The sequence below is a fragment of the Harmonia axyridis genome, chromosome 7, assembly GCF_914767665.1.
Source record: "Harmonia axyridis chromosome 7, icHarAxyr1.1, whole genome shotgun sequence".
Taxonomy (NCBI): Eukaryota; Metazoa; Arthropoda; class Insecta; order Coleoptera; family Coccinellidae; genus Harmonia; species Harmonia axyridis.
The window spans coordinates 1110466-1137340 of NC_059507.1; the positions used below are offsets into that span (position 1 = coordinate 1110466).

General features: G+C 36.4%; 1 protein-coding gene and 1 non-coding gene across 13 annotated transcripts in view; both read left to right on the top strand.

Annotated features, from left to right (window-relative positions):
- Positions 1 to 26875, top strand: part of LOC123683871 (SH3 and multiple ankyrin repeat domains protein 3) — a 124529-nt gene that overhangs the window by 63809 nt on the left and 33845 nt on the right. For 4 of the 12 annotated variants that reach the window (XM_045622836.1, XM_045622838.1, XM_045622839.1 and 1 more), the window contains exons 1-2: positions 10747 to 10965; positions 16529 to 16703. In XM_045622836.1, coding sequence (XP_045478792.1) covers positions 10925 to 10965; positions 16529 to 16703 — 216 coding nt within the window. In that variant the 5' untranslated portion in view covers positions 10747 to 10924. Of the gene's footprint in view, positions 1 to 10743; positions 10966 to 16528; positions 16704 to 18887; positions 18906 to 26875 lie in introns of those variants that run through there. The other 8 variants (XM_045622833.1, XM_045622835.1, XM_045622842.1 and 5 more) reach the window with 5 other exon arrangements.
- Trnal-cag lies at positions 7424 to 7506 on the top strand. The gene has a single exon. It is a non-coding gene; the product is annotated as a tRNA-Leu (tRNA).

Genomic DNA, 26875 nt, shown 5'->3' on the forward strand with positions numbered 1-26875 from the left:
GTTTACGATTCTTCTTTCTGGGTCAAGTTCGCTCTGGGATTGTTCATACTTCGGGTGAGACAGTTTTGGTGCATCTTCGAGACGGAGTTTTCTACTTGTAGGGTTTTATTTGGAACGTGATGAATTTCCACCTGTGTTAGAGGAAGATGTTTTGAAATTGTTGAGATTCTACGTCGTCTTTTTTTTTTTGATTAGAGGAGATAGAAGTGTGTATCTATCTGTGCCACAAAATGCAACTGAACACAACAGATTCATGATCAGGGCAGGTTTTTTTCTATGGATTCAGTTAATGTTCATTCTCTGTAGCAATTAACTACTAAATATTTCTAATGTTTGTGTTGTCAACCCTTTTCTACGTTACTGATGTACTTATTGTGATTGTGTGTTTTTGTTTTATCCGTTTTTCGATTTTTTCAAATATCTCATTATATGATGAGTTTTCCAATAAGAGGTTCATTGTGATAATGAAAAAATCATCTTCGAAAATTTCAAATTTTTTCTATAATTTCTGAAATAATGTACTGATCTGGTCTCCGTGAACACTACAAGCTACAGCACCAATATTGTCAGTTGTTCTTGAGCGATGCATACGGTTTCAATTCTTTACATCACTAGCTTGTCCCAACAGCTAAAATTTTCACTATTTCCTTGCAAGAAGGAGCTTCATGACAACCCAAAAATACTTTAGTTTTGCAACTGTGACTGCAAAATTTACACCATTTTCGAAGTGAATTTCAGCAATTTCAAAACGTTGTTGACACTTGTATCGTTCCATTTTTAGTAATGGCTTTGTATTTGCCTGTCAAATGTCAGAAGATACCAGCTTTAAAAGAAACAGCTTCCCAGATAGCTGGCCTTTCAAAATGACACCTCTTATGGTGGTTATTCATAGCTGAATCGCTGCTGACGAAACATATTCTAGGGGAAAATCCATATTCCACCCATTCAATTCAATTCCTCGTTTAGCAACAACACGCTCGACTCTGAAAATCCAACCGGCCAAACCTAATCGATTATTTTTGTGTCATCAAGTAACATCCTCGACGTCTCTCTTCTCTCTTTCATATGCAAAAATTGCGGACTTGGCGGAATCGTTAGTTTCGAAATGAGTTCATCGGTAGAGAATATGTGGCTGAAGAACGAGCCTACGACGTATTAAAAGATAGGGGGGGAGAGGTGGTTAATTGTTAAATGGGGCATCCGGTTCCGCAGTGCATAAGCCGACTTCCCCCTTCATCTGACAAACGGATGTTCGTGGCTAATATCGACTTGATTACAATTAACTGGATGAGTTAAATGATACTCTTGAACGCCATTGATACCATCGTGGGCTGGGAGTAAACATTGGGTGCTTGATGTTATATTGGCGTTAGATGGCCAAGTATTTCTTTATTTCACGATGAATAGAGCGCTGTCGGATCTCTATGGTCCTTCAGAGTAATAAACATAGATAGAGGGAGCATATGTCATTTTCAGTAAGCTAATTTTGTCGCCAATATGAACTTTTTAGAGCTATAGAACTTCAAATTGCAATAAAACAACGATGGATTATTCGATTGACATGAATTTTATTCATCCGCAAGATAATCTTGTGGCATTACATTTCAAATATGATTTCTGGCATATGACCGCCACGGCTGGCTCGGATGTAGTCCAATCTGGACGTCCAATTTTCGATGACTTTTTACAACATTTGTGGCCGTATATCGGCAATAACGCGGTGAATGTTGTCTTCCAAATGGTCAAGGATTTGTGGCTTATCCGCATAGACCAATGACTTTACATAGCCCCACAGAAAGTAGTCTAGCGGTGTTAAATCACAAGATCTTGGAGGCCAATTCACAGGTCCAAAACGTGAAATTAGGCGGTCACCAAACGTGTCTTTAAATAAACTGATTGTGGCACGAGCTGTGTGACGGACCAATGATTCCACCAGCCCATAAAGCGCACCAAACAGTCAGTTTTTCTGGATGTAACGGCCGTCTTGTTGGAACCACAGCTCCTGGACATCATGGTTGTTCGATTCAGGAATGAAAAAGCTAGTAATCACGGCTCTATACCGATCACCATTGACTGTAACGTTCTGGCCATCATCGTTTTTGAAGAAGTACGGACCAATGATTCCACCAGCCCATAAAGCGCACCAAACAGTCAGTTTTTCTGGATGTAACGGTGTTTCGACATACACTTGAGGATTAGCTTCACTCCAAATGCGGCAGTTTTGTTTGTTGACGTAGCCATTCAAGCAGAAGTGCGCTTCATCGCTAAACAAAATAAAATGCGCGATACGTATTCCGCACAGAACCATTATTTTCGAAATAAAATTGCACTATTTGCAAGCGTTGTTCAGGCGTGAGTCTATTCATGATGAATTGCCAAACCAAACTGATAATAAATCTCTTGACAGGTGTTAAATCGGTCGCCATCTTGAAGAGTAATGCCAACTTAAAGTTATATACCTCGAAAAAAAACACCCGTTACCTTCATATGGATATAGTCAAATTGTGGATTTGAAAATATATCACAACCCGACAACGTAATCTAACCATGTTGGGATGTTGGGAACATGTAAAAATTGCGTATACTACCTCTATCTATGTTTATTACTCTATGATCATGACGCAATCGCAAATTGAATTGTCACTGAAATGGCAAATTATTTTAAATTTTTTGAAACAGCGGGAATTGCTGTAAAAACTTTTATGACCCACCTTATGGTGAGGACACGATACGCTCACTGGAAATGACGTATGTTCTCTCTTTAGCTATGATTATCAACCCGAGGAAATAATAAAAAAAAAATCACCATGCCAGCATTCAGACATGTCTAGAAACGCTACTGTCCATCCTTTCGTCTGTCTGCAAGAGGCAATAAAGTTGTACAGATTTTACGACGACCCATAACTCTGATTGCGTACTGTCTGAATTCCACGTAATTATTTCAACAAGTGTATAATTACTTGGTAAAGATAGCGTACCAACTTTACTGCCCACCTCGTGACTGTGATGTGTATATCTGGACTGGAACGTCAGTCGACGGTACTTTTGCCATTTCCATATCTTGGAATCTCTTCTTCGAATCCTGATGGGTTGAGGAATCCGGCCGGTAATTTGTTCAATGCATTCCGATCAGCTTCTTTTCGATTTATTAATTTGTTCGTTTAGTAATCGAGAGATCGAAGATTGCTCCGTTATTTCATATTGACGTTTTGCCAGCTTGTTCTGTGATGCAGGGGATGCTGATCATAGAGTCACAAACACAGATAAAGGGAGTATACGTGTCTCAAACTTGCTTGGATGATTCTGTGGGATTGTGATATATTTTTAAATTCACAATTTTACTATATCATTATGAATATACACTGTGTCCGTGAAGTATGGAACAAATTCATTTCCATTTAAACAGACCATTTTAAGAAATAATCCTGAAACACGTCGATTTTTTTATTTTAATATACCGTATTTTAAAATAATGAATAACTTTCGAGTAATGACGTCACCGTCATTTTTTGTTAAATGGAATACCCCCATTTTGTCTCAATTTTCCGATTACTCTAGCTGAGCTGATTCCAAAAATGTATCACATGTTGATTCCAATTGGTACAGGGTGGACAAAAATACAATAGTTTTGTGTGTGCTCATAAAGTAACGCGTAACATTCTTTATTAGTTAAATTAACAATATTATCAAAAATACTTATTGTCTAACAGCAATTGGTTTGAATGTAACACCCTGTTATTTGTTACATTTTTAGACTGATAAAAATGAGTTATTTCCAAACATGTTTGGTACTTGTGGTCTAGCAGATAGAATATGAAAGGAATTATTTCTTATCAATTTTAAAAAAAACATAGTCGTAAAGTTTTTTGTGAAATGTCATTATTTGTTTATTGCCGATAAACAATAAGTATTTTTGATAATAATGTTAATTTAACTAGTAAAGAATGTTACGCGTTACTTTATGAGCACAAACAAAAGTATTGTATTTTTGTCCAGCCTGTACCAATTGGAATCAACATGTGATACATTTTTGGAATCAGCTCAGCTAGAGTAATCGGAAAATTGAGACAAAATGGGGGTGTTCCATTTAAAAAAAATGACGGTGACGTCATTACTCGAAAGTAATTCACCCTGTATATTAGATTATTATTTTAAAATACGGTAAATAAAAATAAGAAATCGATGTGTTTCAGGATTATTCCTTGAAATGGTCTGTTTTGCTGAAAATGAATTTGTTCCATTCTTTACGGACACAGTGTATATTATATTGAATGAAAGAAATACATTTATTTGAGTGATTCGCGATTAAATACGAAAATTTGAATATTTGAAATTCGATATTCTCCCTAATTGCCGAATTTATAAGAAGAAGTAAGTCTGCATATTCGACGTCAAAATGACCGTTCTTGAAGCGTTGAAACCACTCTCGGCACATTATTTCACTAATAGCGGCCTCACTTTAGGCATTTGAGAGCATTTGATGAGCCTCAGCCGCTGATTCCATCATATTAAAGCAGAAAATTAAAACCTAAGCGGATATGTTTAATCGAAAATAACTTTATGATGCAGACACAAATCGACTATTATTTCGATGGCGTTATGTTTACAAATATCTAAGCTTATTATATGACATCTTCGATCTATTTATTTCGACCACAACTTACCGCTACAGCCATCTATTGCACAACGGCGGAAGCAAAGTTGTACAACTAATATTTTGAGTAAATATGAATCTTTGATTCACTATGGGATATAATAAGTGTGTTTTTTGTGGGTAAACCCGCGAATTGAGTGAATTATTGTATCACTAATGTGTTTTCATTTCCCTCCTTATGTCAAGTTTGACACTTCATGTTGGGGACAAAATTCGCTTGTGGTGATTACTCTGAATTGCTGCCAGATGTGTCGTATTTAGGAATTTTAGGCAGGATTCTGGTCTTGACACAAATTTCAAGGAACAGAGTTTCACCCTGTAGTATTATATCGAAAGAAGAAAGTCCCTCACTAAATTTGTATGGCCTGCAGATGATGCGGAGATCCGTCTTGAGAATAAGTTCAATTGCAAAATTCAGCCATCTGAGACTGACGAACGATCTGCTCAGCCACTTGAAAAATGTTGGAAATTATAACAATTACCTTAAATTATCCTCAGTTCCGATCACTTCAATGAACCTGAAAAAGCCGAGACATAAATCATAGTAACTATTTCGATTTCAACGTTGAACCTAAAGCCAGGGACACACTTGTGTGTTGCCACTCCAGGCAAACTCACGCAACGAGATTGCTCGTATGTGCATATTTGTGCAACGCCAGTCAATCGAAAAATTAGGCATTTTCGAACCAATCTAAATCGGGAATATTCATTTTCAATTGAAATATTCTGCATCCAAAACAAAAAGCTTGACAACATCTAAAATACCAATCAGATGCAAACTTGTTGTCGATGATAAAATTATTCAACAGGAAATGAAGTTTAAATACCTAGGTATCGAACTCTCTGGATATGGGGACATTGAGTTGGAAGTCAGACAACAAACAAACAAAGCACTGAGGGTTGCTGGTTGTTTGAATGACACGATATGGAAATAGTTATTTATAATACAAGTGCAGAAGGCATTGATATTCTTCCACGAGTTCAAAATTCAAAAACGAGCCACGAAGTGGCGAGTTTTGGAATGAACGAGTGGTAGAATGAGCCTTCCTCGGAGCCTTCTGTACGAGTATTATACATTATTTTCTCTAATTCATTGCATTTTCATTGAAATTAATGAAATATTTCCATAAATATAATTTAGTGATTTTTGCATTGGAAAATGTTGGTTGGCAGAACTGATTTCTTTAAGGCAATTTGATGAATTGACAGATAAAGCCGTGGCGGAAAGTTCGGAGTGTCAACAAAGAATAATAAAATATAACCATGAAAACTGTGCGTTTCTGATATATTCTCGCACGATTTTGTTCTACAAGATGTGGAAGAATGAACGGAATAACCACAGAATTAGAGAATAGTTATTTATAATACAAGTGCAGTAGGCATTGATATTCTTCCACGAGTTCAAAATTCAAAAACGAGCCACGAAGTGGCGAGTTTTGGAATGAACGAGTGGTAGAATGAGCCTTCTGTACGAGTATTATACATTATTTTCTCTAATTCATTGCATTTTCATTGAAATTAATGAAATATTTCCATAAATATATTTTAGTGATTTTTGCATTGAAAAATGTTGGTTGGCAGAAATGATTTCTTTAAGACAAATTGATGAATTGACAGATAAAGCCGTGGCGGAAAGTTCGGAGTGTCAACAAAGAATAATAAAATATAACCATGAAAACTGTGCGTTTCTGATATATTCTCGCACGATTTTGTTCTACAAGATGTGGAAGAATGAACGGAATAACCACAGAATTAGAGAATAGTTATTTATAATACAAGTGCAGTAGGCATTGATATTCTTCCACGAGTTCAAAATTCAAAAACGAGCCACGAAGTGGCGAGTTTTGGAATGAACGAGTGGTAGAATGAGCCTTCTGTACGAGTATTATACATTATTTTCTCTAATTCATTGCATTTTCATTGAAACTAATGAAATATTTCCATAAATATATTTTAGTGATTTTTGCATTGAAAAATGTTGGTTGGCAGAAATGATTTCTTTAAGGAAAATTGATGAATTGACAGATAAAGCCGTGGCGGAAAGTTCGGAGTACCAATATAGAATAATAAAATATAACCATGAAAACTGTGCGTTTCTGATATATTCTCGCACGATTTTGTTCTACAAGATGTGGAAGAATGAACGGAATAACCACAGAATTAGAGAAAATAAATACCTACACACTGAGACTAAGGCACGAATATATAAATCTGTCATAAGACCTATAATGACATACACAGCGGAAACACGACCAGATACAGCAAAAACAAAAAGGATCTTGGAGGTCGGCGAAATGAAGATCTTGCGGAAAATCGCTGGAAAGACTCTATTCGACAGAGAACGAAGTGACAACGTGAGGCGGACATGTGGAGTGGACAATATCAGCGATTGGGTGCTAGCACTGCTAGCCCGAAAGATGGAATGGAACGACCACATAAGCCGAATGGACCAACGAAGAATAGTACGGATAGCACGTGATGAATCCCCCCCCCCCCCCATTGGAAGAAGAAGTTTGGGAAGACCACGAAAGCGATGGAGCGATAATCTCACCGTCCATTGAGAGTAGGCGAGTTATGAAGAATAAACAGGCAATTGTGCCTATCATAGAGAAAGAAGAAGAAGAATTGAAATATTGAAAGTATACTGAATTTTGAGTAAAGTGCTTCTTGAACGTCGATACTACGCTATTTTATATCTGTTTTATGATCGGAAGCTTACTATCTTTCAAACTAACGTTAGTTTATATTCTACCATATATGTATCCAACTGTCAGGATGGCCGAGTGGTCTAAGGCGCTGCGTTCAGGTCGCAGTCCACTCTGTGGGCGTGGGTTCGAATCCCACTTCTGACACTAATTTTTTCCGATGAATATGTGAATTGTCATTGTTAAGTATTTTGAAAAATATGCCGCCATCCTTCTTCATTCCGGAATCCGAAAGAAAATTTCACGCTGAAAAATATTGTACCTATTCCATACCATCGAAACTATATGTTTTTAATTTCATGATTATCTGTTGTTTTGTTTGGAGAAATAAATTTTTAAATCATTTTTCTCGATTTGTTGTCATTATTAGTTTCATACCGTCGCATTCGCCAATTCGTTTTCGGTTTAGTTTGTAATGCATTTTGTATTATAAACTGCTATACAAAATGTAACATCACCTGAATGTATAAACACTGTGTCCGTAAAGTATGGAAGAAATTCATTTTTAGCTAAACAGACCATTTTAAGAAATAATCCAGAAACACGTTGGTTTTTTATTTTAATTTACCGTATTTTAAAATAATAATCTAATATACAGGGTGAATTACTTTCGAGTAATGACGTCACCGTAATTTTGTCTCAATTTTCCGATTACTCTAGCTGAGCTGATTCCAAAAATGTATCACATGTTGATTCCAATTGGTACAGGGTGGACAAAAATACAATAGTTTTGTGTGTGCTCATAAAGTAACGCGTAACATTCTTTATTAGTTAAATTAACAATATTATCAAAAATACTTATTGTCTAGCGGTAATTGGTTTGAATGTAACACCCTATAGTTTGTTACATTTTTAGATTAATAAAAATGTATAAAAATAGGAAATAATTTCATCCGGTCTGCTAGACCACAAGTACCAAACATGTTTGGAAACAGCTCATTTTTATTAATCTAAAAATGTAACAATGACGGTGATGTCATTACTCGAAAGTAAATCACCCTGCATATTAGATTATTATTTTAAAATACGATAAATTAAAATAAAAAATCGACGTGTTTCAGGATTATTTCTTAAAATGGTCTGTTTAACTAAAAATGAATTTGTTCCATACTTTACGGACACAGTGTATAGATACTCCCTCTATCTATGTTTATTTCTTTATGATCGTGATAAATTAGAGCTTATTATGGTTATTCTTAATAAAAGTGTAGAAGGCATTGATATATTCTTCCACAAGTTCAAAATTCAAAAACGGATTAGCAACAGAATGAGAGACAATTCTCAATTCAAAATTTAGGACTTTTTTGCTTATATTCAAGGTCGCGAATGGTAACTTGATATTACACAGAGCACATACGAGTCTGTCAATAATTTCATGGTAATCATATAGAACCATCCGACTGCTATAGTTTTAGTTACCCGATTTAATTACCTTTAATTGAAGTTGCCAGTTTATGGGCCCAGTGAAATGTCTGCAAGAGACGCGAATCTTTTTATTTGCGCGTTTTTTTCATCTCAGAGCAAGACTCGCATTGTTACGCTGAGGTCATGAAGACTGGATACGTGCGTATAAATCATCCGAAGGAATAAATACCACTTATAATGGCGGCAGTACCAGCGCAGGCATGATGGATTTAGTGATTGAAATTAATTTCCATTGTATGTATATTTATGCATTCAAGATTCACGTCTTGTCGTCTCTAGCAATAATTTTTCGAGTTTTAGCTAGGGGATTTTTCCGGTTTCTGTTTCGATTCGCGATTGCAGGCACAATCTTGAAACGATGAAACGACTGAGTGGATTCCTTGATTTTGAATCGCTGTATAATACCGAACAATAAATCACATCTCACATTATAAAGGGTGTTTGTTTGAGCTGTAGAACTTTAAATTGCAATAAAACAACGATGGATTATTCGATTGACATGAATTTTATTCATCCGCAAGATAATCTTGTGGCATTACATTTTAAATATGATTTCTGGCATATGACCGCCACGGCTGGCTCGGATGTAGTCCAATCTGGACGTCCAATTTTCGATTACTTTTTCCAACATTTGTGGCCGTATATCGGCAATAACACGGCGAATGTTGTCTTCCAAATGGTCAAGGGTTTGTGGCTTATCCGCATAGACCAATGACTTTACATAGCCCCACAGAAAGTAGTCTAGCGGAGTTAAATCACAAGATCTTGGAGACCAATTCACAGGTCCAAAACGTGAAATTAGGCGGTCACCAAACGTGTCTTTCAATAAATCGATTGTGGCACGAGCTGTGTAACATGTTGCACCGTCTTGTTGGAACCACAGCTCCTGGACATCATGGTTGTTCAATTCAGGAATGAAAAAGTTAGTAATCATGGCTCTATACCGATCACCATTGACTGTAACGTTCTGGTCATCATCGTTTTTGAAGAAGTACGGACCAATGTTTTCACCAGCCCATAAAGCGCACCAAACAGTCAGTTTTTCTGGATGCAACGGTGTTTCACTCCAAATGCGGCAGTTTTGTTTGTTGACGTAGCTATTCAACCAGAAGTGCGCTTCATCGCTAAACAAAATAAAATGGTCGTAGTGCGCGATACGTATTCCGCACAGAACCATTATTTTCGAAATGCAATTGCACTATTTGCAAGCGTTGTTCAGGCGTGAGTCTATTCATGATGAATTGCCAAACCAAACTGAGAATAAATCAGTTGACAGCTGTTAAATCGGTCGCCATCTTGAACAGTAATGCCAACTTAAAGTTATATACCTCGAAAAAAACACCCTATACCAGTGGGCACTGTTCCAAAAAAAATATCACGCTGTAGATTTGCATTGAAAATTAGCAGATTTCATGATGAAAAGTTTGAATTGAATTACCTCTGCCAAATTTAAGTTGAATATCTTGTGAAGGGAAGGGCTATCAGAGAAAAAAATTGAAAAAAATTCAAAATTTAACAACGTGTATCTCGAAAACAAAGCGTTTAAGGGCCCAAGTTAATAGGATTTTTTTTTCTTAAATTTATCCGTTTTTACTTCAAATTTAGGAACAAATTGTACAATAACAATTCAAATCGATACTCAGTCTGACGGATGTAGGTACACATCAAACTCTGTTATAAATTCATCGAGAAGCAATAACTCGAACCTTCTAACCTTCGGTGTCATTCCCGCTCAGACTATCCTCAGTCGGCGGAAAATATCGAATTTCCGAGTTCGCAAACTGCAAACGTAAACATAAACAATGTCTCCAAAGGTGACATCATACGTCATTGTCGCCTCTTCGAGATGAACGCGAACGTGAAGTGGCAAAACCGTCATATTATCGCATACCGTATAGATCGGATATCTTATCCGATATCATCGTTATCATCATCGGTCTTATGTTTTCGAAGAAACCGATGCAGATCCAGCCAGCTTCAGTCGTTCCGGTGTCACGGTATGGAACATGTGTTTTTCTTGTTTCTTGTATTGTGTTGAAGGTTTTGTTTGTGTGGAATTGGCACTCTGTAAAGGTGTAGAAGAAATTGGAAAAAAATCGGCATCGCGTGGGGTGCTGAACGGAATAATAATTGTGCTGTCATGGTGAATTCGATAAACATTTCGTTGGATACTTTGAAAGAGTGAGTGGAATCGATGTTGCACTGAAGATTTTCATTTAGACCCCTATGTTTCTCGATGTCACTTCAAATTTCAATTGAGATAAATAAATGTACTAGGTGATAATCAGAAAAAAAACAGTAACAATGGGTTTATTGCAACTGTAAAACTAGACTCCCAGCTAATACGAGTACAGGGTGGGCAAATTTCGATGTTTTAGCAGTACAACTTTTAAACCAGAGGAGATAGACAAAATCTTATATCCTATTCTCGGTCTCTTTTTCTGAGATCTGATCATTTTCTATTATTTATATTGATACGAATCATACGATGTTATAAATTTTTGAAATCAGGAAAAATTAAGCTTTAAAATTGAACAGAAATCTAGTGTTCCCATTTGAAAAAACATAACTTTGGGTCATAGCTTCGTAATTAAAAACCCTTTTGAAAAGACAAGCACGCCACTGGATTCTACGTAAAAAAAGTGCCTCTATAATGTTTTAATTTCAGAGCTCTATCATCAGTATTAGCGGAGATATAAATATTTTTCGATATCGTCATTTTTCCAATTTTCGCTTATAACTCGAAAACAAAAGAAGGTGGCCAAAAATGAATACAACCCTTGTTAATTAGAGACCGACAATAGGGTATCAGATTTTGTCTATCTCCTCTGGTTTAAAAGTTGTAGAGCTAAAACATCGAAATTTGCCCACCCTGTACATACAATTATTTTTTCATTTTAACTTTCAATAATGAAAAAAACAACTAATTGACATTTTCTCCTTCCTCTACTCGTGAGGGTTTAATGAAAAAATGATAGTGACAAAGGGTTTCCAAAAAGAAGTTTCATTTTGATATTGAAAAAAAAAACGAGTATATCAAGAAAATTTCAATGGATGTTTATTTCATTGAAAAAAGGAAGGTATGCCATTATCGATGTAAACCTATGTCAGCCAATTGGCAGCCAAGGCTATGGTTGCAACAACACAACATTTTCATGAAATTCTCCATGACAAATTCACACATTTGCGGCTGTGTCTCCTCAATACGCTCTATTAGTGTGACGTCACACATCGCCATTTTTGGTTCTCCTGTCAGTATTCGGAATTCAAACAAATAAATTGTCATTCAAATAAGTACGGTGTCGTTGAAGGAATTGGCTTATTTTCATAAATAAGAGTATTTAAGGAACGATTTCGGTATTAATTGATAGACAGAAGGAACGAGGATGATACCAGTAAATTTGAATCATGTATCATTCCCCAGATTTTGTAAAAAGCCGTGTTTATTAGTTGAACTTCAAGTTCGAACTTACTGGCATTGATCTCGTTCCTTCAATTAATAGTAAAATCGTTGCTTAAATAATCTTATTTAACAAAATAAGCCAATTTCTTCAACGACAACGTACTAATTTGAATGAAAATTTGTTTGTTTGGATTCCGAACACTGACAGGAGAACTAAAATGGCGGTGTGTGACGTCACCACTAATAGAGCGTATTGGGCTTATAAATCTAGCTATAAAAACTTTCAACAATCCTTTCAAGCAAGCTATTGAAATTATTGACATATTAGATATAGAACTCTTGATAATTTATCCAAATTACGAAATAAACCTAACTTACCTATCTAATCTTATCGTGTTCATTCAAGAAAAAACTTCATTCAATTCAACAGCATTTTTTTTCTAAACACACTTTTCGTAAATTTCCTAACTAAACCCTGTTTGGCTATTTGGAAACACTTCGATATATGCTTTTATGTCCCTACTTCAAGCTCTCTTCAAATTTTTCTATCAGGAATAGTAGAAGAACAGTTATTTTTCTGAAAATTCCTCAAGATACCTAATATCTGATATTATTTTGTCGGTCGAAATCGAAAGTTAATATCTTGAGTAAAAGTTCTCGAACAAAATAAATGGAAAACACCCTTAAGTTTCTGTGAAATTTTGCACATTTATTCAGAAACATTTTACATGAAATGAATGAAACTCATAGCGTTTCCAGAAAAAGAATACTAGACTGGTAATTGCTTTCCCAACAAACTCTACGAGCTATTCGATTTGTTCTGTGAGATGTCTGAAAAGTTTGAGAGTGTTTAAAATTTCAACACCTATGGTGCACAGCGCATTTGAATCGAAAATGGATTCTTTTCAGCAGAGCAGCATATCAACTTGCATTGCTTTAATCATTTGCATAAAAGGGCACCATTGACATACTTTGTAAGTGTAGATATGGGACAGCTTTTGAACAGGCTCAATGTCCTACACCCAGTTTGAACGAGAAACACATTATTGGGTATACAGGGACGTCCAGAAATCTTTTTATGTCATTTTGGTTTGTATTCTGTTGTTTTTGAATTTGAACGATCTTTTACAACGTATTACTGTGTATCATTTTTGACATTTCTTATGTCATTTGTGTTCAGTTGGTTGTGCCATTTGATCATGGAAAGATACACGCTTCAACAATGTTAGAAATTGTATCAGAAACAGTACTCATTTGTGAATACTGAGAGAAAAAATTCATGGACGACATTATTCAGTTGAAACGTCAAAAATAATACGGACCTCAGAGCAATAAAAACATATTGAGTCATTTTCAGTAAGCAAATTTTGTCCCCAACATGAACTATCAAATTTGACAAGAAGCGCGCGGAAATGAAAACATCAGTGATACGATATTTCACCCAATTCGCGAGTTTCTCCACAAAGAACGCACTTCTTATGACCCATAGTGTCTCAACGTTTCATACTAACTCAAAATATATTGAAATAAATATCTTAGTATATCAGAAATTTAGAAAACAAACTACAAGCGCGCCAAACGACGTGAAACAACCGATGACACTAGGAGAGCAAAAGTTGCCAAACCTTGGATTTCAGCAGGTAGATACAGAAAATAATAAATATTCTGCTCATTATAAATTCGACAATTAGGAAAAATATCCGATTTCAAATATTCAAATTTGCATATTTAATCGGGAATCACTCAAATAAATATATTTCATTCAATATAATATACATTCATAATGACATAGTAAAATTGTGGATTTGAAAATATATCACAATCCGACAACGTAATCTAACCATGTTGGGGACATGTAAAAATTGCGTATACTTCCTCTATCTATGTTTATTACTCTATGACACACACTGTTGTCATTATAAATTATAACCATTTCAAATTGTGTCATTCCCATTGGAAAACCTCATACGTCTATCGCAGATAAGCTTTCTGAAACGAGTTATTTGCACGAAATTCGGATGCAAATCTATCAGAGACATTGCTTTGAAAGTTCGTTCCACCTGTGATGAAAAAAAAAATTCATTCCCTAAGTGATACCAAACATGCTCTCCACAACGTTAAAACAAAGGTGTGAAACAAATTGAAAATGTTCCGGACCTGTAATCAACAGTATTACTACGATAATTCTCTAGCGATTCGCGTGGAATGATATAGGCAACAAAACAACCCGTTTTATGGATTAAACAATGTAGACTTCATTATTGTGAGTAATTTGTATGGTAAATTATACAATGTGCTGGAAAATTCGCATGTTTGTTATATAAAAACGCTTCGAATTTTGAACACAAAGGGCAATTCTTGACGATTTGAAAACAGATCTATGGTTTCGAAAGTAGAAATGCTAGAAGTTTTCTGTAAAAAAAATATCCTGGCAATATGTGTTTTCAATTCCATGACTATGTGCTGTTTAGTTTTCAAGAAACGATTTTTTTGATGTTGTTTCACTGATCTTTGGAGTTTTCACAGAACGTTTTGGAATTTGCGATTGAAATGAATTTAAATTTTCACAATTAATACCTTCTGAAAGTGAAAATGAAAAAACAAGAAATAATGAATAATAGTATAAATTTGAGTTGCTATAATTTCTTATGTCACAGACATGCAACTCCTAAGTTATTTATACTTTGAATGGAATGATATATCTGGTCCCAATCAATGTTCAATTATCTGCACTTCATAGGAATATCTCTTATCATCATTATCAGACTGGGTCATCGAAACAATAAGATTGGTGTGCGTTCCATTGATAAATTTCTGTATATCTATAGAAGCGATAAAACGTATTTCTCAAGGTGGAAAAACTGCATTGTGATCCATATTAAATCGACAGATTTATAGGGATTAAAACATTCGAAATGTCAATTCAATAAATATTTGAAATAGCGATCTATTGTTCGTTTCATTATTATTTTTTCATGATGTCATACATTCTAAAGAGATAAGATAGGTTAATTCGTTCAAAAAGTCCATAGAAAAAGTGTCTATATACATTGTGAGAGCGTTCTCTAGGTTTGTTTTCAAATTTAACACTTCATTCAATAGGTTCCGGGCCCAGTAAAAGCATAGTATTTTTTTTAAATTCAACTATATTTTTCAACATAGTCACCCTCAAAAGTGCAATCAATCACTAGAGGCCAGATGTGGTAGATAAGCTTCCAAATTTGAGTTTTATGGGATGAGTAATTCTTCAGATATAGAGAAAACAAATTTATGACCATTCCCAGCTCAAAATTACAGACTTCTGGGCAAAACGTAACTAGAGCGCAAAAACTGAATCTTTACACCATCTGGCAGAAACTTAAACAAACTGTAGATTTTTCAGATGAAATTTGTATGAAATAACCTTCATATTGACACTATGATTCATTCGTGAAATTATGAATTGATAATTCCAAAATACTAGGTACCTAATCTCTCGTTTATCGTAATCTACAAATTTGTTCGGTCCTCTCGGAAGCTGCTTGACTCTTTTAGACCAAATTTGTTCTTATGAATAGTGCGTTACTGAATCATCTGATGAATACGAAAATTTTTAGAAATAGTCTTTCTCAAGAAAGTATTAAAAAACTGTGAGTTGATAACTTCTACATCATATAGCATTGACTCAGTGTTTACTTGATTTTTGATTCATTCAAATCTGAATTGAATGGCAGTTATTCTATTTCCATTCTTTAAGTATACAGGGTGTTCCACAATTGACGTGACACTGTTTTACTGTTGGGCGTTGAAATTTTCGATTTTTTTTCGACACTGTATCATGAGCCTCCATTGAAGCTACATTCTCAAATTGGTTCGAAATACACTAGGTGTACCAAAAAAGTATAAATGACCACCCTGTTTTTCATTGAATTGATTGCATGGAATAAGTGAACTCATGTTTGGAAGTTAATGAATTTATTTGAATGAGATTTTGCAAGTGAGTTCATTTATTCCATGCAATCTGAAAATTCCACAGAAACAGGGTGTTCCATAAGAAAAAACATGTTTGGTCATTCACACTTTTTTGGTACACCCTATGTATTTAGGAATGTAATAGGTCGCGTGGTGAAACTACCTGAATATAAAATAAGAGTGTCAAGCTTTGTGCAAAACGTTATGTTTATAGCTTCATCAGAACCATAGAAAAGTCAGGCAGAATAACTAAAAATATTCTTTGGTCTCCAAGGGCGCAATTGTACTCCAGGTCGATGCTTTTTTATACAATGAGAAGTAGCAATAGAACAACCCTCATTTAATTATTATCTCAGGCAAGTTGTACTAAACTGTTTTTCATTGTTGCAGATGTGAAGAAATAAGTCCAAAGATGGAGGCGGAGGGCGATAGAGGATGCTCGGAGGAGGGCTACCTCTTGGTCAGGATACAAGTGCCCGAGCTCAATATTCAAAAGTGCCTACAGTTTCCTAGGGACCAACTCGTCTGGGATGTCAAGCAACAGTGTTTGGCTTCCCTTCCTAAGGTAACACTCGTCATATTTTATATTCTTCTATGTTCTGAGAGTTGCAACTTGGTGTAATGTTCAATTTAGATTGGCAACATGTGGACAAATGATTAATCTTCCAGTCTACAACGTTCGAAATAGAATTCAAAAATTGGTTTTGTAAGCAGTAAAAGGATTGTCCTTACCATCTGGCAACAACATTTTTGTTTGATCGCTGACGTAATTCTAAAATAAATGGAGTAGGCATGAAAAGTTTATTGCAAAAGGGGAGAATATTTCCAAGCGAAACGCTCACTTTAACTTCATTCCTTCTACTTCACCAACAGTGGCAGTCGAAATGAAAAAAATTAGTTATTCTTTTCGAAGTTCTCCGCTTAACATTCGAAAGTCAAAGCAACTCTTATTTTCTGAGAGGCATTGCTGCCTCAGGATTTTAAGATTGTATTGGAGTGCTGAAAGACATTCAACTAAATAGGCTATAATAACAAGGTATCGAGAATTGAAGGAAATGAAGAGGCCAATACACTTGCCAGAAAAGAGGCACAAACTCCTTTCATTGACCTAGAACCTGTCTTTGGTAAAAGCAAATGTACCTCTGTCGGATCTTCCTGGGTTAGATCATTCCAAAAAGTTTCTTCGAAACTTTGATACTGCAAGATCTAAGAAGTACCTTAGCAAGAATATGCTATACCTCCTCACTGGTTTCCTGACAGGGCACTGTAGCTTCAGGAAACACCCCATGAGGAGGTGAAAAAACGAAGAGTAGAGATTCTGCAGGGAGGAGGAAGAAACTCCAGGTCACCTGGTGACGGAATGCCTCGCCAACGCTAGCCAACCCCAAAAATGCTTTTGACAAGACACTTGAAGAAGTGAGGAAGTATCCTTCTGGAAGTCATCCCAGATACTGGAGTTCATTAGAACTCTGGAACTGGAGGAATAGCTGTAGACTATGATGAAAAATGGCGAGAACAGCTCTGATGGGGGTCACAATAGAATAGAAATCTGAAGAAGTCTCACAGCACAGTAAAAGTACTGTAGAGGGATAATTTTTCAGGAACGATTGCAGATTGTTCTTCTCTGTTTTCAACTGCGACTGTTTGTGGGGAAAGAGCTATTCCTCACAGCCTACTTCCAAAGTTAATGCAAGATATACTAAAAAAGTCACTGAATGATAGAAACAAACATAATGTTATATTCAAAGGATATTAGCCAATGTTGAATCTCACTCATTTTTGACCACTCCAAATTAACAATGCACAGCCATAGATATGAAACAACAAAGTTTCTTGCGAAAAATGTTGCATTCATCGGTACAAAGCTTTCCAGATTATGTTGCTGATGTATTGTATACCAACCACGAAATTATGAGATAAAATTTTCTCTTTGGGTGAAATTATCTCATGTATGCCTTATTGTCTCCTGTCCGAAACTTTTTACTTTACCTCTTCGTTCAGAGAGGCATTCATTTGGTTATGTTAATTTTTCCAAATTTTCAGCTTCACCCACTATTGTGTATTAATTTTTGACATTTCTTATATGATATTGGAAAACCTTTTAGATTTAGATTCTTACGAGAAATTTTACAACCGACTTCAATTAAATTCAAGAAGGAACAATACTTATTTTCAGAAAAATTGCAACGTTGCCACGTCTATCGGAAATACTGAGAAATCGGGAAAATTTGAAATTACTTTCTTAATTCATCCCAGCATTGACATAAATGATGAACGCTTCATTCTCTTTCTACCGGAAATGTCTAGACTGATACACGGTGAATCCACAGACAAATATTCACTCCACTAATTAATAAATTTGAATGAATCTTCTCGGCGGTTATCATAGGAAGTTCCCATAAATAACACCCAACAATGAGAATTTCTCAAGAGAATCGTCGAAAGTGAAAAAAATAACAGAAAACGAAATTGAATGATCACGCATTCTTAACAGCTCATATCAGTATCCGATTGTCAATTGTCTTATGTGAACGCATCTGTTGCGAAACTTACCGTTTAGACGCCAACTTGACTTTCTTCAAATCATTTTTTTTCTTCCGGCAGATCAAGTTAGTCCTCCGTACAGGAGACAATAAAGCATCGATTGTGGTTGAGTGTGTTTTTTCTTTTCGCTTTAGTGTTTTTTTATGTATTTCTAACGATTATGTCTGTTTGTGATGGTTTTGTGGTGGATGTGGGCGCAACTCAGGTGGCTACTTGGTATAGGGTAGGTAAATAGTGCACGCATTCATTTTTGCTTTGTTTTGTTGCATCACCTGTATAGAGCTTGGCTTGATGTGGAAAAAACCTATTTCGCAAGTTGAGTACTAGTCCAGTCAACTTAGTAGTCAACCCCGGAATTTGAGATACCCAGCTAGAAACTTGTTTAAACTTGTATTCTGACCCTCAAAGTTGTCTCAAAACCTACATACAGGGTAATTCACCGCGGTGGCCTATTAGACAGTGGCTTAGTGGTTAGAGGGTTGCGGAGGTTACGGGTTCGAATCCCGCTCGAGGAAGTACTTTTTCCACAATTGAAAATTTTAAACTACTGACTGATCATAATTTTGTGCTGAAAATTTGCATGTTAGGAAGTGATACAATGATCTTTCTCTCTATTCTCTGTTACATCAACAGTCGGTTTCATATTTTTCGGAATACGCGTCGTTCATATAACGGGTGTTTTTTTCGAGGTATATAACTTTAAGTTGGCATTACTGTTCAAGATGGCGACCGATTCAACAGCTGTCAGTTTGGTTTGGCAATTCATCATGAATAGAGTCACGCCTGAACAACGCTTGCAAATAGTGCAATTTTATTACGAAAATAATGGTTCTGTGCGGAATACGTATCGCGCACTACGTCCATTTTATTTTGTTAAGCGATGAAGCTCACTTCTGGATGAATGGCTACGTCAACAAACAAAACTGCCGCATTTGGAGTGAAGCTAATCCTCAAGTGTATGTCGAAACACCGTTACATCCAGAAAAACTGACTGTTTGGTGCGCTTTATGGGCTGGTGGAATCATTGGTCCGTACTTCTTCAAAAACGATGATGACCAGAACGTTACAGTCAATGGTGATCGGTATAGAGCCATGATTACTAACTTTCTCATTCCTGAATTGAACAACCATGATGTCCAGGAGCTGTGGTTCCAACAAGACGGCGCAACATGTCACACAGCTCGTGCCACAATCGATTTATTGAAAGACAAGTTTGGTGACCGTCTAATTTCACGTTTTGGACCTGTGAATTGGCCTCCAACATCTTGTGATTTAACACCGCTAGACTACTTTCTGTGTGGCTATGTGAAGTCATTGGTCTATGCGGATAAGCCACAAACCCTTGACCATTTGGAAGACAACATCCGCCGTGTTATTGCCGATATATGGCCACAAATGTTGGAAAAAGTCATCAAAAATTGGACGTTCAGATTGGACTACATCCGAGCCAGCCGTGGCGGTCATATGCCAGAAATCATATTTAAAATGTAATGCCACAAGATTATCTTGCGGATAAATAAAACTCATGTCAATCGAATAATCCATCGTTGTTTTATTGCAATTTAAAATTCTATAGCTCTATAAAAAACACCCTTTATTATTACCGTAAGCATCACGACTTTTAGAGATTATAAAGGGTTTTCCAATGAGAGGTTCCATTTTGAATAGCCTGCTATTGTCATCTTTTGATATTGGACAAATAAAACTACGCTATTACTGAAAATGGAACGATACACTCTTCAAAAACGTATTGAAATTGTAGATTCAAGACCTTAAATATGGGATTCGTGAAGTTATCGAGGACATAAAGCCAAAAATGTGCAAATTGGTCATGGAAAATTTCACGAAAAGTATATCAAAATGAAATCTCTCATTGGAAAACCTTCAAGCATAGTTGTCATACTGAAATCACTGAGTCAACTTTACTTCCATGTTGTTACGTTATTCACACGTATCGAGAGACCTGAAAAACTGAATAAAAATGCCATCAAAGAAAGAACTGATATCTCCTGAGCATTGTATCTGTTCCCAACAGGATCGTGAAATATAGAAGGTGGAAACGGCTATCATGTAACTGTAGATTGGAGGCATTATTCCCCACCCCTCTCTATACTTGGGACAAGCAATAAAGCAGGATTACCGAGTTTCTGGAATCTACCTTGGGGTAACCCTTATACTAGACCATGAATTTATGGGAGTGATAAATAGAGGTATACCTCAAACGTTTGTGGCTTACATTGGCATCTCGGAATTGTAGAAACGTTTATCTTTGAGAATAGGTAAGACTAGACTCTGATCTCGGAAGGAGAGATCAAATGAACCTCTGTAGTTGCGGCTTTGGGGATACGGAGAACCCAAAGAAAATAATTAGGTTTCTATTCTTGTTGCGCAATTGGAGAGCGTATATTCAGAGGGTTGAAAATTGGTTTTAGTAAAGGGTGTTTTATTTAGAGCTATAGAACTTTAAATTGCGATAAAACAACGATGGATTATTAGATTGACATGAATTTTATTTATCCGCAAGATAATCTTGTGGCATTACATATTAAATATGATTTCTGACATATGACCGCCACGGCTGGCTCGGATGTAGTCCAATCTGGACGTCCAATTTTCGATGACTTTTTCCAACATTTGTGGCCGTATATCGGCAATAACACGGCGAATGTTGTCTTCCAAATGGTCAAGGGTTTGTGGCTTATCCGCATAGACCTATGACTTTACATAGCCCCACAAAAAGTAGTCTAGCGGTGTTAAATCACAAGATCTTGGAGGCCAATTCACAGGTCCAAAACGTGAAATTAGGTGGTCACCAAACGTGTCTTTCAATAAATCGATGGTGGCACGAGCTGTGTGACATGTTGCGCCGTCTTGTTGGAACCACAGCTCCTGGGCATCATGATTGTTCAATTCAGGAGTGAAAAAGTTAGTAATCATGGCTCTATACCGATCACCATTGACTGTAAAGTTCTGGCCATCATCGTTTTTGAAGAAGTACGGACCAATGATTCCATCAGCCCATAAAGAACACTAAACAGTCAGTTTTTCTGGATGTAACGGTGTTTCGACATACACTTGAGGATTAGCTTCACTCCAAATGCGGCAGTTTTGTTTGTTGACGTAGCCATTCAACCAGAAGTGAGCTTTATCGCTAAACAAAATAAAATGGACGTAGTGCGCGATGCGTATTCCGCACAGAACCATTATTTTCGAAATGAAATTGCACTATTTGCAAGCGCTGTTCAGGCGGCGTGAGTCTATTCATGATGAATTGCCAAACCAAACTGAGAATAAATCACTTGACAGCTGTTACATCGGTCACCATCTTGAACAGTAATGCCAACTTAAAGTTATATACCTCGAAAAAAACACCCGTTACTAACTTAGCTCGACCTGTCCACTTCAACAGGAAACTGAAGAGGTTATTCGAGAAATTTACCGAAATTCGACTATTCGAATTTTGAACCTTTCCTTAGAATATGATACGTTCTCTCTGAAAATGGTGCGTTTATAGAATATATAAAATGTATAATTTATCGATAAAGGAACGAAGTTCTATTGGAAATATCTAAATATTCCCATCACGACTCTACGAAACAAAGGGAAAGGAAGCTTCTACCGTTTCTGTAGAATCGAAGGGGACATATGCATTTTATTAATGTCCAAGGGGAAAATTTAGGGTAGCTCCAAGGGTAGAAATGGAACATAACAGGAAATGATATTAATCATTGTGTATTTCCCGCAATGTTCTTTGGCATGGGCATAAGACCCTGCTGTTTTTGAGAGCTCATTTAATGAATAGATAGCTCTACCATCTCGTCACAATGTCTGGGTTTTTTTTTCAATTCTGAGCAGTAAATGGTCTCAAACGACTCACTGATGACTAATCTATCCTCAAATTCTAGGATGGCTCTCGATAACTTTTGAAAGAAGAACGTAAAAACTATCACCCTGTAGATCTACAGTAAAAATTAACATTTCACATGATGAAAACTTCAAATAAGAATATCTATTCCAAATTTAAGTTAAATTTCTTGTGATGGAAAGATGATATGAGAAGAAGACTTGAAAAAAAACACCCTGTATCTCGTTTGAGGACCAATGTTTATAGGACTTTTTTTTCGAAATGATCCAAGGAATCTGTCATTCTTCTTCAAGATCTTTGCAGAATTTTATGGATAGCTTTACCACAACCTCAAAAAATTCAGGAAGACATGAACTGAAGTAAAATTGTGTAGTACATATTTCAATATTTGTGAGAACGATTGTTTTCTCTACTAGGAAATAAATGCCTCTTTTTCGTAAATGACCGAAATTCTTCAAGCGAAAAATCAATGTCACTTCATACCACCATTTCTTCGTTCAAAAAATCTCACCGAATCTCTCTTACAAGTTCAAACGAATTATACTTAGCTCTAGTAGAGCACCAGCATGAAAAATATAGGTTAGACGATCATTACATCGTTTTTATCTGCCGGAGATTTTCACCAGATCAAAATCGACTTCTGTCGAGATGATTTATCCCATCAGAGACAAATGGAGCGGAACGGCTATAAACCTGATAGCGAATATACCAGTAATATAAATAAATTGGTTCCGGTATATCAAGTCGTGAAAAGCATTTAATTGAATTGTATAATCCGATATATCACAGTTGGAGCAACAAGCTATTGAAATATACGTAATTAGAATTGTTGTTTCTCTAATTCTGTGGTTATTCCGTTCATTCTTCCACATCTTGTAGAACAAAATCGTGCGAGAATATATCAGAAACGCACAGTTTTCATGGTTATATTTCATTATTCTATGTTGGTACTCCGAACTTTCCGCCACGGCTTCATCTGTCAATTCATCAATTTGCCTTAAAGAAATCAGTTCTGCCAACCAACATTTTTCAATGCAAAAATCACTAAGATATATATATTTATGGAAAAATTTCATTAATTTCAATGAAAATGCAATGAATTAGAGAAAATAATGTATAATACTCGTACAGAAGGCTCATTCTACCACTCGTTCATTCCAAAACTCCCCACTTCGTGGCTCGTTTTTGAATTTTGAACTCGTGGAAGAATACCAATGCCTTCTGCACTTGTATTATAAATAACTATTCTGGTGTATGAAATCCTATACTGAAGTCTCTTGAAATTGTCATTTCCCAAATTCCACGTGGTATCTATCAATAACATTCGTCAAGAGCTGTTAAGTATTTTAAATGTGATTCTATGAGATGTACATTTTGCGGAAAAGTTGTTCCCCCTCGAATCAGAAATTGGTGGGTCCGAGCGATTTTCCACATTTTCAGAAGGAAATTGGGTGTCGTACGAGTTGAAGCCGAGAGATGTTGAACGGCGTTTGTTTGCTTGTGGACAGCTGCTTGCAAGTCATAGACGCAAGGGATTTCTGCATCGAATGGTGACTGGAGACGAAAAATGGGTTTATTGCAATGATCCCAAGCGCAGAAATTCATGGGGATATCCCGGTCATGCTTCCACGTCAACGGCCAAACCGAATATTCACGTTTTCAAGGTCATCCTCAGTATTTGGTGGGATCAGCTCTGCGTAGTGTAGTAGGAGTTGTTAAAACCGACTGAAACAATCACAGGCGATTGTTATTGAACGCAATTAATGCGTTTGAGCCGAGCTTTGAAAGACAAACGGCCGCAATTCATCAAGAGACATGATGAAGTGATTTTACAACATCACAATGCTCGACCCCATGTTGCGAAAGTAGTCAAGACATACTTGGAAACTCTGAAATGGGAAGTCCTACCCCACCCGCCGTATTCTCCAGACGTTGCTCCCTCGGACTATCACTTGTTTCGATCAATGGCACTCGGCCTGGCTGACCAGCACTTCCGGAAAAAGTAAATAATTGGATCGATTCGTGGATCGCTTCAAATGATGACCAGTTTTTTCAACGCGGGATTCGTACGCTTCCCGAAAGATGGGAAAAAGTAGTGGCCAGCGATGGACAATACTTTGAATCTCAAATGTATAATCAGTTTCTTACAATAAAGCCTCGAAATTCGGAAAAAAACGGCGTCATCAAAGTTGTACGCCTATGTATTTGGCTTGGACACAATAAAGCTGTCATAAAACAACAATTGAATCCAATAAATGATGTTTAGAATGTAGGAATCATTTTCGAAAAAAAAAACTCCCAAAAGATCTATAAGTTGAATGAATGAGCAAAAAATTTAATCTCGCCGAGAATGAAAAGTAACAAAATGAAAATCATCATGAAAGTCATGATTTTTGCAGATACCTAATCTTTTTTTCTGCTACAGGTGCCATCAAATACATTCAGATCGCAGATAGCGAAGATAAATTAGTAAATGAATATCACCATAAGCAATACAATATTGAACAACAACTTCAAACTGTTACATTGATGAATTTCATCTCGGTTTCACAATATTCAAGGTGAAAGAATTAGAATTCGATGTCATTCTACCGCAAAAGAACGCTCTTCTACTTCTGCAATCCACTAACTTGAGTTTTTATGGTTTTCCATTTGAGGCTGGAACAATATATGGCAATTTTATTACATCAATAAAGTTCAAGGTTCCTATTATTATTGATTTTTATTATCTAAACCAATTTCGATACACACGAAATCAGGTAACTATCTATGCTGGGCAGCGACATTTTTTTTGTGGGAACCTTCATAAAATTTGAATTTTTCGCCTACTAGCTATAAAATATATGAATAGAATGATCAGCGACTCGGACTACATTTCGGGCAGAAAAAAACAATTGATCATTTAATTTTTACATATTTATTTACACAAAATCCATTGGATATCGGAATAAATGAAACATGCTTGTATACAGGGTGGTCCAACGAAAACTCAACACCTCGATTTTCTGACTTCAACTCGTACGACACCCAATTTCCTTCTGAATCATTCCCATTACTTACAGGCGTTTTGAAATGGCTTGATGCGTCACTCCCAATAATCCTGCCAATTCTTGTTGCGTTTGACACGATTCTTTATCAAGTAATTGTAAACTATTGTATTTTTGACCACCCTGTACCAATTGGAATCAACATTTGATACATTTTTGGAATCAGCTCAGCTAGAGTAATCGGAAAGTTGAGACAAAATGGGGGTGTTCCATTTAAAAAAAATGACGGTGACGTCATTACTCAAAAGTAATTCACCCTGTATATTAGATTATTATTTTAAAATACGGTAAATTAAAATAAAAAATTGACGTGTTTCAGGATTATTTCTTGAAATGGTTTGTTCTTCATCTTATCCTTCATCCATAATGATTTATCACTCTTCCAATGAGGGATAATAGGGAATTTATATTGGTTAGGCTGCCATGTGTTATTTACTATAAAGGCGGTTTGGAGATTTTTATTGCAGGGAATATTGAGAAACGCAGCAGAGAGGGACAACCTTGTGTTTTTTTCAAAAATCAGGGATGAAATATGAAAAGGTGACCAGTAAGCTGGGCCGAATTGCTGCCCCTCAAATAGAGGCGTCTGAAGGAAGGTGCTATCAGAACAAACAAAAAATCAAGCTTCTACACGCCTCTCGAAAACCAATCTTTTGCAGGCCAATGTTTATAGAACTTTTTTCTTAAAAATATCGAGGAATCTGTCATTTTTTTATCCACCTGTTCAACCACCTTCTTGTTTCTACAAAATTCAGAAATATTCCTATTCCACCTCATCCCGAATCTTCCAGATGTTACACCAAGAATTGGTCTGCCGTTTTTGTAAAAAAAAGTGCATAAAATGCAAAATGAATGCAACGATATAGAGATGATGGTGGCGTATATACCGAGTATCGATCGGTTGTTGCTTGGTGGGTGTTATTTCACTATACTCTGGGGGAATTCTTCAGGGGTCATCGGTCAGATGCCTTGGGGCACCCCGCAGCTATCCCAGGGGCGTGCACGCGAATATCTTCACGCGAAGGAGACGTAGTGCCTTTTGCGCGTGATATCGAGCGTTCGGAGTATATGGAGCGTATGATCCGTTCTGGTGGAAGTATGAAAGGAAAATAATGAAGTCGATCCTAGACGATAGTTTTATGAGCGAACGTGGGATTGGGGAATCTCCAGGGGAGGGTGTTTTCGAGGTATGTGGTGGAAAGAGACAGCTCTGGGACCAGTGGAATGTAGTATTTTATGGTTTATTACGGTTAAAAGGAGCAGAGAATAAATTCAGAAAAA